The following is a 14865-nucleotide window of genomic DNA, read 5'->3' as shown; positions in this document are numbered from 1 at the left end:
TAAATTAATATTTTCCTCCACAATATTAAGTGGGGAAAAAGGGGTTTTTTTTGGGAATTTGATTTAATGAATGAAGATTTATCAATTGCTGGAGATGCAGAGAAGGAGCAGATGGAGCCTTGAGGACTCCAGCTGACCGTCGTGAGAGAAGAAGCGAAGCTTTTCTGATTACCGCTGTTGAGATGGAGTTCTTGGCAGCAAATGGCAGCTCATAAATCCGCCTGTCCAAGGGGCTCTTCTTTTGGTCTTGCCTTCTACCCCTCCTCACTGGTGTATCACTCCCCTCTAATATCAGATTTAGGTCCTACTCAGAACTCTGCGTTCCTCCTAGACAAATAAACTGAATTTTAGGTTAATATTTCTGATAACATACCATCTGCATTAGCAGGGAATTGCAGGCAAAGCACATGCCTGCATTTCAAAGGCAACAGAAATGCAGTTTTCCTGCCAGAGCACCGTCTGCCACTGTGGGGGGCTCATCAGTTGTGTGCCAGAAGCGTTCGCAGAGATGGAAGAAGCAGTATTTAGTAACAGAAAGAAGTAGGTACTTGGTGTCCATGGTAGTGTTACCTCTACTTAATTTAAGGAACACAAAGCGACTTAATACCATTATATGAATAACACAATTTATTTTTGGAATTGTTCCCAAGCCTTATGTCACATTCTCAAACAAGACACCCACAGAATCACCATCAGAAAACATTTTTGCATTGGTCATATTAATCAGTGCTCTTTCCAAGACTTCCCAAGATTGCTAAAGTTCTTTGGAAGAATATTAAGTTTTACAATAATAAATAAATAATGAGTATTTACATAAATACTTCTTTATATAATATTAACAATAATAAATTTTATATAGTAAGAAAAAAATAAAAATTCTATTTCTGGCCTCAAGTTAGGGTGCTTAAATAGATAAAAAGGTAACCAACAGAGGCTTGAAGGAAGTGACAAAAAGAAGTTCTACCTTGCTGGTGGCACCCGCTGGCCTGGGTTCTCACGAGACAGCTCTGGGCTCTGCAGCAGACGCCCCCCGGGCCCTGTGGAAGGCCAGGTCAGCAGGTCCAGGCCGAGGATCAGTCTTTACTGTTTGTTACACTCTGCCCCTTGGGTCATAAACCTACATTTCTGAAGGCACAGCACCTGAAAGTTCCTTGAATCAATAGAGAACGTGCTTTCTCTCTCCATGCATGTGAGCCAGGGGCTTCAATTTCTAGTGACTACATTTCTAGCGGAAACTCTGTTTAACCCCAAGTTATGATTTCCACAGTAAGAATATTACACTTGGAGCTTCTCACTAAGGCTGTTGCAGTGCCTCTGCCCTCCTCCTGGTTCAGACCTCTATATCCCAGGAATTATTCACAATCCTGTGGTGGTGACATTAATGGTATCTTACAGAGACACTCTGACCCATTTCAGATATTTCATTAATTTGTTTTAAGCATGAGTAAGTAGACTTTGGTAGCAATATCAGGGTCAGAAGAAAGGGCTCAAACATGCAGAGAAAAGCCAATGCTTATTATTTTGATATAAACCCTGTGTGTATTTTAAGTGATCTAATATAGTTGTCCTGTTACATGTACTTAATGAAAATTAGACCAAATACATGCTTTTATTAAAAGTCTCTCATTGCTTCCATCAAAACTAGAATTATTTTTCTTTCTTGTCTCTTACAGAGCACATAAAGATAAGATATTTGTGGTAAAGTGTAACCCACACCATGTTGACAAGCTGGTTACAGTTGGGATAAAGCACATCAAATTCTGGCAACAAGCAGGTACTGTTGCTTGGTTTTATCATGTACGTGGTTGAGAGCTGAAGAAAACCATGACTGCTACCTATCCTGTCTCTGCAATCTAAAGTTAAAATGCTCCTAAAAGATGTTCTCTCCCAAATTCACTTTGGACTGCTTAATGCCTAAGCTGTGAATCAGAACACTGTATATGATGCTATGCATATTCATCGATACCTAGAAAGTTTTGAACAGTGTTCTGCTCTGAAAATAATTATCTTTAGTCCTCTGTTCTGAAAGCAGTAATGATGTTGGACTGCTGAGCAGGAAGTAAAATAATCACATTCGTTGCGTGAATACAATTTTCACTGTATTTCACAAGATTTCTTTATCACTGAATTTAGAAAATGAATTAAATCCTTACACTACACACAGTAGGTGGTCAGCTAAATATTTGTAGATTATAATATTGGTAATAATGATGAGTAAATAAGCATGACAAAACGTGGACTGTTATCTTATTCTTCTCACTAATAAGTCATATATGTTATTAAAATTGTTTCTAGACTCTTAGTGTCAGCTTTAATACCAAGCCCAATTTTATACTGATCAAAACATAAGTAAGCTACTGTTCAATGCTCTCTGTTTTTCAAGAAAGAATAAAGGCACCCAGCGTGTCTGGGGAGCCAGCCGGCACAGAGTTGTCTGGAATGAGTCTGATTTCTCAGTGCTAGTCAGGAAGTGCAGGGAAATGAGAACATCTAAGGCACGAATCTGAGGCACCTTCTCCTACACAGTGATTCATTTTTCTCACCTCAGAGTTGCTGTGACAAAAGTTGAGGCAAAACATATATAACATGTTTATATTTTGCATTCACAGCTGGTGCTATTTCTGTTCTTTTTGCTCAAAATTAATGAAGATGGTCCTGGCTCCCCCAGACACTTAGTCACTCCCGCCCCTGGCTGTCACAGAACTTGCACTGATCCTTGGTTAGACAAGGACCCTACGTCTCATTGGACTGAGATGCGTAGGAAATGCGTATTGAGTCCCCTCTCCAACCAGATCCTAAGTTCCTTGAAGGCAGGGTCTCTCTTTTCATCTTTGCACCCTACATTGACACCGTGCCTTCCACAAAGCAGGCACTCAATAAACCGCGAATAAATGCAGGAGTGAATGAGAAACCCCCTTATATTTTTGTCTGTGGTATTTTCTGCTGTTTTTATAGATCTCTGCATATACACATAATGTTGACACACTGAGTTTTTCCTTGAAGGTAGTCATTCTACATGTTCATAGAAGGTGTCACTTTTTTAAAAAGGTAATAAATACTCTTGGTCCACTCCAGGTGGGGGCTTCACCTCTAAAAGAGGAATTTTTGGAAGTGTCGGAAAATTGGAAACAATGATGTGTGTTTCTTATGGGCGAATGGAAGATCTAGTGTTTTCAGGAGCAGCTACTGGAGATATTTTTATTTGGAAAGATATTCTGCTACTGAAGACCGTGAAGGCTCATGATGGGCCTGTGTTTGCTATGTATGCATTGGATAAGGTAAGGTCTACTTTCCAGAATTCATTTTCCTTATCAACTTTCTAAAGTTGTAAATTAGTCTTAGAAAGAGAATCCTCTGTCCGGACACAGTACCCTCTGAATTAGGAAGGAGACGTAAAGAACCTACAGTCAAGGGAAGAGAGTGAGTACAGATAATTAAATTCTTCTCTTTCATTTATAACTATTTCTTTAGATGCAATTTCTCTCCACTTATTTTCACTTGTTCTTCCTGGCTCTCATTTCCTAAGAGCTTCTTAAGAATTAGCACTGGGATAAACGTAGACGCACGGTCGCAGAAGAGACCTGAGAACTACCTCAGCATCATCTCCCTCCTTCATGGCACAATAAGCAAAGACCTAGAAGTACCAAGTGGTTAGACTATTGTTCCACCCATTAATTTGACCAAAAATTATGTTGATAACCAGTTTGTTCCTGTGTAGACAGGTTCACTTTAACAAGAGTGTTTCAGTGAGGTCTTTTCATCAGCTGTTTTAGGATTCTCCACAGAAACAGAACCAGTGGAATATACATATACATATCCTACAGTCACGTACCACTTAATGAGGGGGGTGCATCCTGAGGAATGAGTCATTAGGTAGTTCTGTCATTCAGAGTTGTGCTGACATAGAGTGTCCTCAAACCCAGGTGGTATAGCGACTACTGTGATTGTATGTGCTATACTTTTACACAGCTGGCAGCCCAGTAAGTTTATTTACACGAGCATCACTACAAACACGTGAGCAATGCATTGTGCTTCTACATTACAATGTTAACTAGGTGATGGGAATTTTTCAGCTGTTATAATCTTACGGATCCACTGTTGTATATGCAGACTGTCATTGAACGAAATCTCATTAGGTGTCACGTGGCTATTTGAAAAGGAGATTGATTATGAGGAATTGGCTCATGTGATTATGGAGGCTGAGGAGTCCCACCGTGACATCTGCGAGCTGGAGAGCCAAGAGAGCCGGTGGGGTAGTGCAGCGCGAGTCCAAAGACCCCAGCACCAGGGGAGCTGGTGCTGTAAATGCCAGCCTGAGGGCGGGAAAAGAGATGGGACCCCCAGCTCAGGGAGTCAGGGAAGAAAGGGATCAACTCCTCCTTTCTCTGACCTCTGTTCCAGCCAGCCTTCCTCTCTGGGGAGGGCGACCTGTTCTAAGGCGTCCACCGATTCAGATGCTAATCTCCTCCAGAAAGGCTCTTACAGACGCTTACAGAAGTAACGTTTAATCTGAGCTCCTTTTTCCCATCAAGTTGACACAAAATTAGCCCTCACACTGGCCACACTTCCACTCAAGCTCACCTTTGTCCTTATCTGTCCAGATTCCCACCTGCCTTAGTCTTTCTTTATAAAGGTCACACTTACCTTAAGTGCTATTAAAACATTTTTTTCAGTGAATTTGTCAGAAAATATCAATTTGTCATTCCACGCTCACTTGCTGGGGGTACCAATTCCTCTGTGCTCTTTGACCTCCAAATAGTCACTTAACACACCTATGACAAGCCTCATTTTGCATTTACCCATTCCCAGGTAAATATGCTGATCCCCCTGCAGAAGTAGCTTCTTGTTACGTGTGCAACTATATGGTTGTTTTAGTCATTACACTGTTTTGTTATTTTAACTAGAACACTTGTTTTTGGTTAAACTGAAAATGTTAGAAAAGATTGAAGCGGAATGCAAAATACGTGTAGGCCTGGAAGTTGATGTGATATAACATGTTTAAACTTTTTTATTGCTTGGTAACTTAAACTGACAAATCATGGGAAAAGACAAGGATATCACAGTATAATATACTGCACTTAAATTTAATTTGGGGATTGAATTTCCCTGGGTGCAAAATCAATAGTAAGAATAAGAATATTTAATGTAATAAACTTCAAAATATTATTTCCTCATGCACATCATTCAAATGCAGTAAATTAAAAGTTTCTGAGAAAACAATGAATTACTCAGTATTTTTCTTAAAAAAAAAAAAACAACAGAAAGACTTTTCTATGAACACTTGGTATATATGATAAGTTGTCAGGAAGGAAAACTGTTAAGGCCAGGAAACTGTAAACTTAGAACAAGAATAACGATCACTGTTTAGTAAAATGTATGCAATATGTTAAGCTTCTTTCTTTCCCGGTTTTGTAAAACTTAACCTGGTTTTTAATTACTGTGGAAATTGATGTCTGTTGAACAATTTAGCAGGATGGTTTTGTTATATAAAGTGCCTAATTTACTCTTAATAATAAATAATTATGTTTTCTTCTAGAAGTAATTATTTAATTTAAAAATATTTAACAATCATTTTCATTGTGATGTTAATACTGATTCATTCTGGAGGAGTGTACGAGATACCAAAAACGGCCAGACTTTGAGGCTGGTCCTGGTCTGCAGGGACCCACCCCCTAGTCAGGGGACTAGGCACAGAAACAGCCGAGGCCCCGGGTACCAAGAGCCAAGCGGTGGTCTGGTGGAAGTGCAGTGGCCACACAACAAGAATGTACTTGATCCTGCTAGAGAAGTAGGGGAGAGATGCTTCCAGAAAATACCATACTATTATTCATGTGGTCAGATTTTTCAGTCGCCGGTGCTTAGGAGGAAAGCACACACGAAGCTGCCTGACTCGAGGGGCACCCCTGTTGGGACTGGGTGGGTCTCCGGCCACTTCAGTCTGCATATAATTGTTCCCGTGTGCGTCTTCACAGGGTTTTGTAACAGGTGGAAAGGATGGAATCGTGGAGCTCTGGGATGATATGTTTGAAAGATGCTTGAAGACTTATGCCATTAAAAGAGCAGCATTGTCAACTAGCTCTAAAGGTACCACTCCCAAAGGCACAGTAGAAATATTTCTGTTGATAGGGACGGAAACAATAGTACTAATGCACTTGGAAAAGCATGATCAAGTCAGTTTCTTTCTTACATATTCAGAGCTCTAGGTCCCTGGTAGAAATGTCAAGGATGACTAGTAGTATTTTGGAACTATAAAAACAGGATTTATATAATAATCTTTTTTTTTTGTTGTTGTTCTATTAAATACATTTCCCCTCTCAGGCTTGCTTTTGGAAGATAACCCTTCAATTCGTGCCATCACTCTGGGGCATGGACACATCCTGGTGGGAACCAAAAATGGAGAGATCCTGGAAATTGACAAAAGCGGCCCAATGACACTGCTTGTTCAGGTACTGTGCTTGTACATATTCTAAACCACAGTTCACATCAGAGCCAGACCTGGGGTGAGGGAGCAGTCGCTCTCAGGGTTGTGCAAGTACTAATTACCTGCTGCTGTGTAGCAAATTGCCACAAACAGTAGCATTCAAAACAGCGCACATTTATCACCTCTCCATTTCCACGGGTCAGGCGTTGGAGCATGGCTTGACTGGGTCCTCTCCCTAAGGTTCCGCAAGGCTGCAGTCAGAGTCTGGGCTGCAGCCTCCTCTGAGGCTCAGCCGAGGAAGGACCTTCCTGCAGATCACTCAGGCTGTTGGCAGAATTCAGCTCCTTGTGAGTGTAGGACTGACAACCTCCATTCCTTACTGGCTGTTGGCCAGAGGCCACCTTCAGCTTTCACATGCTGTCCACAGGTCCTTGCCACATGGGGTTCCCCACCATGGCCCCTCGCTTCCTCAAAGCCATCATGGGAGAGAAAAAACAGGCACTGTAGTCATATGTAACATAATCATATCACCACATGCACGTAATCATGAACATCCATCACCTTTGCCTATTTTTTTTGATTAAAAACAAGCCACAGGTCATGCCATACTCAAAGGGAGGTAAGCACATAAGAGCGTGAAACTCAGGGGCATCATGAGAGTCACCTCAAAAGTCTTTCCATCAGAGGCCACCCTCTGGCCACCAATTATTCATGTTCCTACCCATTCAAAATTCATTCCCTCCTGCCAAGGGCTCCAGGAGCCTTATCCCATGACTGTATCTGCTCCAAGTCCATACTCCTATCATCGAAGTCAAGTGCAGGTGTGCTAAGGCCCCTTAGGTGTATTTTCTCTCCGTCTGTCCATCTGTAAAACTAAAAAGTTCTTTGTTCCGTACACACCAAACATATAAGCACCCCTTTAGAAGTTGTGCCTCACTTAAGCCTCAGCCTTGGCAGAAAAGCATTACATTCTCCTTACCCTCCCTCTGCCCTCAAGAATTACCTTCAGGTAAAATCAGATTAAAATAAATATCAATAAATCCTCAAAGATAAACAAAATGATACAGTCTCCCCTAAGGGGGCGGTGGTTTGTGGAGGTGAGTAGGTAGGTGGTCCTGTCCAATTTGGTGAGTGATGAATAGACCTTATTTATAGATGGAAGAGGCACCGGGTAAGGGGGAGTGTTCAGAAAGCGAAGTGAAAGAATGAGCACTGATTATATGCGCTTCAGAGCTTGCGCGAGTCCAAGAAAAGGAGCTTCTCCTCCTCCCCTGACCTGACTCCTGCCCGTGGGCCCGTGTTACTAGGGACGCGTCCCCAAACGCCAGTGGGAGGGGTCTTCTGAGTGACTGCACTCTGGGAACAGGCTGCACACAGGTCATGGCTTAGAACAAACACTCTGAGGTTCTGAAATGCACATGCTCAAGTCCTACTCCAGATATCCTGGAGAATCTTCGTTTAAAAAGATTCTGTGTTAACAACAAACCTCAGAAGCTGTACCGCTGACGGTGCCCGGCAGCCAGGACTGAGAACTGTGCTGGAGAGGTGTCCCCAAGGTGGACTTTTCTGGTCTCCAGCTGCTTGTGCTTTTGTTATTTCCTGCCATGTTAATTTCATTTTCTTCCTGGCCATGACTTCTTATTTAATTTTATTGAAACGCAAGTGGTGTTTGTTTCAACTTAAAACAACATAAAGACTTTTTAACTCATAATTGATTTTTTTAAAGCTTATTTATTTGTTTATTTTTAGACAGAGGGAAAGGGAGGCAGAAAGGGAGGGAAACATAAATGTGTGGTTGCCACTTGTGCAGCACCCCCTAGTGGAGGCTTTGCCCACAACCCAGGCATGTGCCCTGACTGGGAATTGAACTGGTGACCCTTTGGTTCTCTGGCCAGCACTCACACCAGCCAGAGCTCATAATTGACTTTTATAATGCCCACATATTTAAGACTTTAAATTGTTTTCATACATGCTATATTGCTAGATATTTTGTAAGATTTATAGCATAATATGATTTAAACAATACTGTAAGATTTAAACTGTGTTTCCTAATTTTAAACTCTAAGTATTATGTAACAGTTGTTTAAATATGTTTCAGACTTAACAATAAAGTCTTTTTACTTTTTTGTTCTCTACAGTTCTTTCTTATATTCATTTCTATTTTTCTAATAGTACAAATAACCACAGGTATCATTTGAGCACCTAATATATGTCAGGCACTATTGTTGTACAGTCTATCATCTACATAGCAGATTTGCTCAGTTGAAATTGTTTGGTTTTTCTTTTCTTTCTTTCTTTCTTTCTTTCTTTCTTTCTTTCTTTCTTTCTTTCTTTCTTTCTTTCTTTCTTTCTTTCTTTCTTTCTTTCTTTCTTTCTTTCTTTCTTTCTTTCTTTCTTTCTTTCTTTCTTTTTTATGAGAGACCCAAAACCCAGTAAATTGCCCTCAGCTTCATGCTAAGAACTGCAGAGCTGGGATTCAAACCAAGGTTTGTCAGACACCAGAACCCTTTCTTTTTCCTCCCAGCTGGCTGTTCTCTAAACTCAGCATGGAGGCACCCCCCTGAGCTGCGTAGCTGGTGGACCATTTTCTCTCCTGACCTGTGCACCATTCTTTTCTTTTTCCTTCAGCATCTCTTCCCCTTCTGGTCTGTCATGCACTTGCTGTCCCCTCCTAAGAAGAACTCAGTAGTTGAAGCCAGTCAGAGTTTGTTGGGCTCCTGCTGAGTTGGGCCCTGTGCTGTGCACGGTGAACAGGGCTCCCTGTTGGCAGGCTCCCAGCCCTGTTCTGAGACAACACGGGCCCCGAGGGAAAGCCCCGGGGCAGTAGAGGCAGTGTGAGGAAGACCACCAGCTAACCCGCTGTGGGAAGGTATCAGGTAACGTTTCCAGGTTCAACAGCATAGCAATCCAATAGCACTTGGAATACATTGCGTATTTTAAGAGAAGGAAAGCTAGGTTGGGGAAAGAGAAGGGACAGGAAGTGATTTCTGATCATTTCCATCCTGTGTGCTTTGAGTGTAATCAGCTCAGTTGTGCGGCTGTCTATTATCATCAGCTTTATGGGGGTTAGAGTAGGAAAGTAAGATCCCCCATTCATTTCCTTATGCCACTCAAGCTACCCCCAGACTACCTCGCATACTGTCCATTCCTATGTTACACAGGAATTACTACAATCAGATTAAGGAAATAGAATTTTTTTAATCAACCTATTAGGCAGTGGTTTGAAAGGGTCTCAGAGCCCCACAACCCTGTCCTCCAGCAAAATGAACAGAGGGGCTTGCTTTGTAGAAGAACTGCAGGCAGGCCCGGCCTTGGGGCCGGTGGGGGTGATGTCTGACCCATCCTCTGATGGAGGTCTTCAGGGTGGGAGCCTTCTGCAGAGAACCAGGGGTATCGGGTGCTCCAAATCAAATAAATTCCAAAACAACACTTAAACCCTTCAGCCCTTCTCAGATGATTGAATGTCACCTGTACTCGGAACTTTGTGTTTTCTGCCAGAGAACTGTTTTCCTCAAACAGCTTCCCAGTTAAACCGGGATCACCCAATTTCCCTTTGGAAAGCCGCCTGTTCCCCAAAGCAGTCCAGTGCCAGACACCTTTCAGATGCCTGTGTATGGTCTTCCTTTTCACTTTACTAAGCAAAGCCTTTTTATAATTAGCCGCTAAAAGTAGAAATTCAGCAAACAATCTGTTCTTTTTTATTGCTCTGTGCACTGATCTATTCTTTCCACTGCTTTATTGAGTGATAAATTATAGGGATAGGATTTGTTTTCTCTGTAATCATTCATTTTTAAATACTGTTTTATGTCAGTTATTAGTCTAGGACAGTTGAGTGTGTTTGTGATTAAGATATAGATAGGGATGTGGAATTGGTCCAATGCCTATTAAGCACCTTTCAATTTTCCGGTGTTCATTGGATAGACTAATTTGTGAACAAATGAACCCAGGACACTTTTAGAATATGGTTTTATTGAAGGAAGTGGTTTGTGTCATTGTATCAAGCTGTTTTACAAGGAGATGCATGCATACTGGGTTTATTTGATGACAAACAACAGGAAAGAATGAAGGCACTTCATTATTCACCAAGATGTTTCTAAATGAGATGTTTGACATCATTTAAAGCAAAATGTATAAGCGGTGAGTCTGTGTTTTGCTTCCCAAATGAATGCTTTAGCATCGTGTTGGCCCAGCTTTAGATTCAAGTTCAAATGAAAAACTTATTCACTGCAATCATTTTGGCCCAAGGAAGCTGTAACGGCGTTTATTCCTATTTCAACCTGTCTGGAATACCCTTGGGCGGAATGTGCAGCGCAAGGCTGGCAAAGAGCGAGCCAGGAAGCATGGACCGAGTTGATGTTGTCCCGTTTCCTCTCCACAGGGACACATGGAGGGGGAAGTGTGGGGGCTGGCAGCTCACCCTCTCCTGCCCATCTGTGCAACAGTGAGCGATGATAAAACACTTCGCATCTGGGAATTATCCTCCCAGCACCGTATGCTGGCAGTACGGAAACTCAAAAAAGGTACCTGACATCACCTCGCACATCTGTGAAAGTCTTTCCAAACAACAGAATGGGTTGGATTCATTTGTTCATTCAACTGATATTTACTGACAGTGCCTCTTGCACGCCCCCAAAACATCGGGCAGTGGGCATGCCCCACAGTCGTACCGCAGCACACGCAGAAGCACTTCAGGGGGCTGATCTATGGGTGCCAGCTCTGTTCTTCACTTGCTTTTCCTTGCACTTCACAGACATTTGCCACCTGGGGGCAATATGTCCTTCCTCTTCTTGTCAAGAGCTGTGCGCATCCGTGGAAGTGCCTCGGCTTGTAAGGAATGCTGTTTAACTATATATCTCATGGTCTCCAGAACTGATTTTATTCCTGAAAAACAAAACTCAGCTACACAAAAAATAATTCTTAATATCAAGAAATGAGTAATTATGTATCAAACATGTGTATGGACTAGAACTAAGAAATATGCCAAGTACAGATTCAGCAAACATTTATTGAGTAGCTTCTATGTGTCAGGCACTGGGGATCCCAAGATGAACAGTCCCATCTCTAGTGTCAGAGATGGACAAGATTTGAACAGGGTTCCAGCAACAGATGGACCATTCAAACTGGGTAATTTGAGGAGAGTCTAAAAACAAGACTCTTTGTAAAGGGGTGGGGAGAGAGTTGAGAAATGACCAGGGTTGGTGCAGCTCAATGTAGCTATTAGCGGCTGGGTTCCATTACCCACCCTGGGCTTGAAGGGGCAAGAGGAGGGAGTGATTGTGTGAAACTTAAAATGAGAGTGGTGTGAGTTGGCAGCCGACAGCAGCTTTGACCATCAGCCCAGAGATTCGCCCACATGCAGTGACCCCACAGCAAGACAGCTAGGGGAACCCTCGCTTCCTCCCTCTCTCCCTCCCTGTCTCCTGCCCATGCTCCGCCTTGGCCAAACTCAATCAGAAGCCGGAGGGCGAGGAGGCCCACTGATGCCATCCACAAAGCCCAGCCCCAGGCAGTGAACAGGGTGCAGAGCGGGTATGGAGAGACAAACCAGAGATGCCTGGCACACACACAGTACCGTGGAGGCTCTGAGGAAGGTCTGCTGCCACAGTCGGCTTCATCATGGGAGAAACATGAGAGCTGAGGCCCAGAGGCTTTGTGGAAGTTCTTAAGACAGAAAAGGATAACATTGGGGTCTAACGCTGAAGTATTTGTATTGGGTAGTTTTATAAGCAGAGAGACATGAGGCGTGTATTCTAAGATAAAATAAAGGTGTCGAGAGAGTAGTAATAATAATGATAGTGGCAAATATTGCTGAGCCAGTGACTGTGCGGGCACTTGGAATTTGGTCTTCACAGAAACCCAAATATTGTTACCACTTACAAATGAGGAAACTGAGGCACAGAGAACTTAAGTCACTTGCCAAAAGTCTCACAACCTGTAAGTGATGACGCTGAATTCAGAGAGAGCACATTCAGTGGCCACTGTGTGACGCTGTCCCCTCCCACCATATTGCTTCTCTTTACACTGGACTTCTGGGCCTCTGTAGGTGGAAACGCAAGCCCAGGTGTGACTCTGAAGCCCATGCTCTTAACCAACACAGATCAGATCATTTTGCTACTAATTCCTACTGCGGAAATGATAGACCACGTCCTCATTGTGAGTGACTCAAGTGTCAGAAAAATGGACTTTAGTCACTAGTTAGAAATCAGTTCAAAAGAACAGCTACTAAATTATGTTAGATAAGATGACCCTTCAACCCTGTTTACAGCTGTTGTCTTGGTGTAATTATTAATAGCTCCCCCTTTCACTCCCGGAAGTATCCCGGAATACAGTACATTATGTGGTTAACCTAATCTTGATGATCTCCTCAAGGGTAGGCTCACTTTCTTTTCCTTCAGCACTAGCTAAATAACTGTTTAAGTGAGGGAAGAAGGTATAGTTAGGGGAGCCAATGTGAAGCTATTGGTGTGACATAGTTTTCAGCACCCCATGACCAGCGACTGAGGAGTGCGTATGACGCTCAGCAGGAAGTGTCCTAGCACGGGCTGCACGACTGTCCCATCCCTGGAGCTGTGCTTACCAACATCTTCAAAGTAAAAGTGGGGGGCATATTCTTAGGATTCCTATTGAACATACCCCTGTAGAGTCCATGCTCCTCCTTTGAAGTGTCTCCCTGTGAGCCCACAAAGCAGTAGAAAACATTGCTCATATAGTAGCTTCAGCCCATGATTAGTTTTACAGACACCTACTGAGAGAGTGTTGTCCACATTCCATTCTTCTCATGACAGAAGAGGCAGGAACAAAATCTTTCCCCTCTAGAATTATGCATTGTGACCCAGGGATCAGAGAATTGAACAATAAGGTTCCCTAAAGCAAGTTTTACATTTAAGGCATAATGTACAAAATAGATTCTAGAAATTCTATTACAGAACCTCTGTTTTTAAAGATTTTTAAATATTTTGTTTATTTTTAGAGAGGGAAAGGAAGGAAGAGAGGGAGAGAAACATCAATGTGTGGTTGCATCGCACATGCCCCCTGCTGGGGACCTGGCCTGCAACTCGGGCATGTGCCCTGACTGGGAATTGAACCAGTGACTTTTTGGTTCACAGGCTGGCGCTCAACCCACTGAGCCACACCAGCCAGGGCCAGAACCTTTGTTTTTAAATATCACCTCTTTTCTTGGGAGCAAATATACTGGTTATATCAATCATTTGAAAACCCTAGGTATACAGATACCAAGAAATGAATGGATACTCTTAAAGAAATTGAAAGTGTGTTTTTAACATTATGACCATTGTCTTTGGATTTGGAGGGAAGAGACGTTTTAAATTATGATGTTTTAATTCTTCTCACAAGTGGTGTTAAAGACACAGTCACATGTCCATGCACAAGCACATACACAGATGCCTCCAGCTCTTCACTTGGTTGGTTTGATAGTAAAGCCAATAATGAGTGCATTTTGTGAATTGTTCTGCAGGTGGAAGATGCTGTGCCTTCTCCCCTGACGGGAAGGCCTTAGCAGTTGGCTTGAATGATGGGAGCTTCCTGGTTGTAAATGCTGACACGGTTGAAGACATGGTCTCCTTCCATCACAGAAAAGAAATGATCTCTGATATTAAATTTTCAAAAGGTGAAGATGACAGCAAAAACTTTTAAAAATGTGTTGGGACAGGAAGTTACAACAGTGGACTATTTTCAGTATTTCCTTGACCTTTTCCCCATTTTAACTTGCTAAGTTCCTGGAAGTCAAATCTCCTATGAAATGCTCTGACATTAACTGCACAATTTTCTTTATAGATACGGGAAAATACCTTGCTGTGGCATCCCACGATAACTTTGTGGATATTTATAACGTACTTACAAGCAAAAGGGTTGGCATCTGTAAAGGTGCTTCTAGTTACATTACACATATCGACTGGGACTCTCGAGGTAAAGTATGTGGCTTTTAAAATACGGTTTTTGTTTTTAAAAAAAAGTCAGTGTCATCCATATATTGTTTCTGGAGAGGATGGCAAATGAATTTTAGAAAAAAAAAAACAGAGGGGCACCCCCACAATTTAAAAGGCTAATTTTACAACCCAGAAGCAGCTGCTGTTAACATTTTGAGTATTTTTCATTAGTAGTAGTATTATGAATTCAAGCCATTGATTGAGTTTTAAGACAGTTGAGGACATACGATGCTTCTGTTACCCTAGCAAACCACCACCTGCCCCCTGAGTTCAGCATGCTGTGTCCTCGCCTTGGTCTCCGCCCTTTCCCTGTTCCCCTTTCCCACTGATGCGCCACCTCCAGGAGAAGTGCCCAAGAATCCTCAAGCAATTTTCATTCTCCAGCAGAAATGGAAAGTTATATTCCGCGTACCTCAAGTTTCTCTGCTCTCCAGAACTCCCAGCCTACTCCCTGCCTCCTCCACGTCATGCCCACAAACACCATGGGAATATGTCTAT

At 42.4% G+C, this 14865-nt stretch overlaps 1 protein-coding gene across 3 annotated transcripts in view; it reads left to right on the top strand.

Moving 5' to 3' along the window:
- EML6 (EMAP like 6) overlaps positions 1–14865 on the top strand; it is a 226664-nt gene that overhangs the window by 155502 nt on the left and 56297 nt on the right. For all 3 annotated transcript variants that reach the window (XM_054575437.1, XM_054575438.1, XM_054575439.1), the window contains exons 17-23: positions 1674–1774; positions 3076–3278; positions 5973–6084; positions 6319–6446; positions 10800–10941; positions 13896–14048; positions 14216–14347. In XM_054575437.1, the coding sequence (XP_054431412.1) occupies positions 1674–1774; positions 3076–3278; positions 5973–6084; positions 6319–6446; positions 10800–10941; positions 13896–14048; positions 14216–14347 (971 nt within the window). The remainder of the gene's footprint in view (positions 1–1673; positions 1775–3075; positions 3279–5972; positions 6085–6318; positions 6447–10799; positions 10942–13895; positions 14049–14215; positions 14348–14865) is intronic.

The sequence above is a fragment of the Pteronotus mesoamericanus genome, unplaced genomic scaffold (genome assembly GCF_021234165.1).
Source record: "Pteronotus mesoamericanus isolate MK-2021 breed Mesoamerican mustached bat unplaced genomic scaffold, CSHL_Meso_final contig_291, whole genome shotgun sequence".
In the NCBI taxonomy this organism is placed as follows: Eukaryota; Metazoa; Chordata; class Mammalia; order Chiroptera; family Mormoopidae; genus Pteronotus; species Pteronotus mesoamericanus.
The sequence above is the reverse complement of the archived record's forward strand: the minus strand, read 5'-3'. Positions and strand labels throughout refer to the sequence as shown.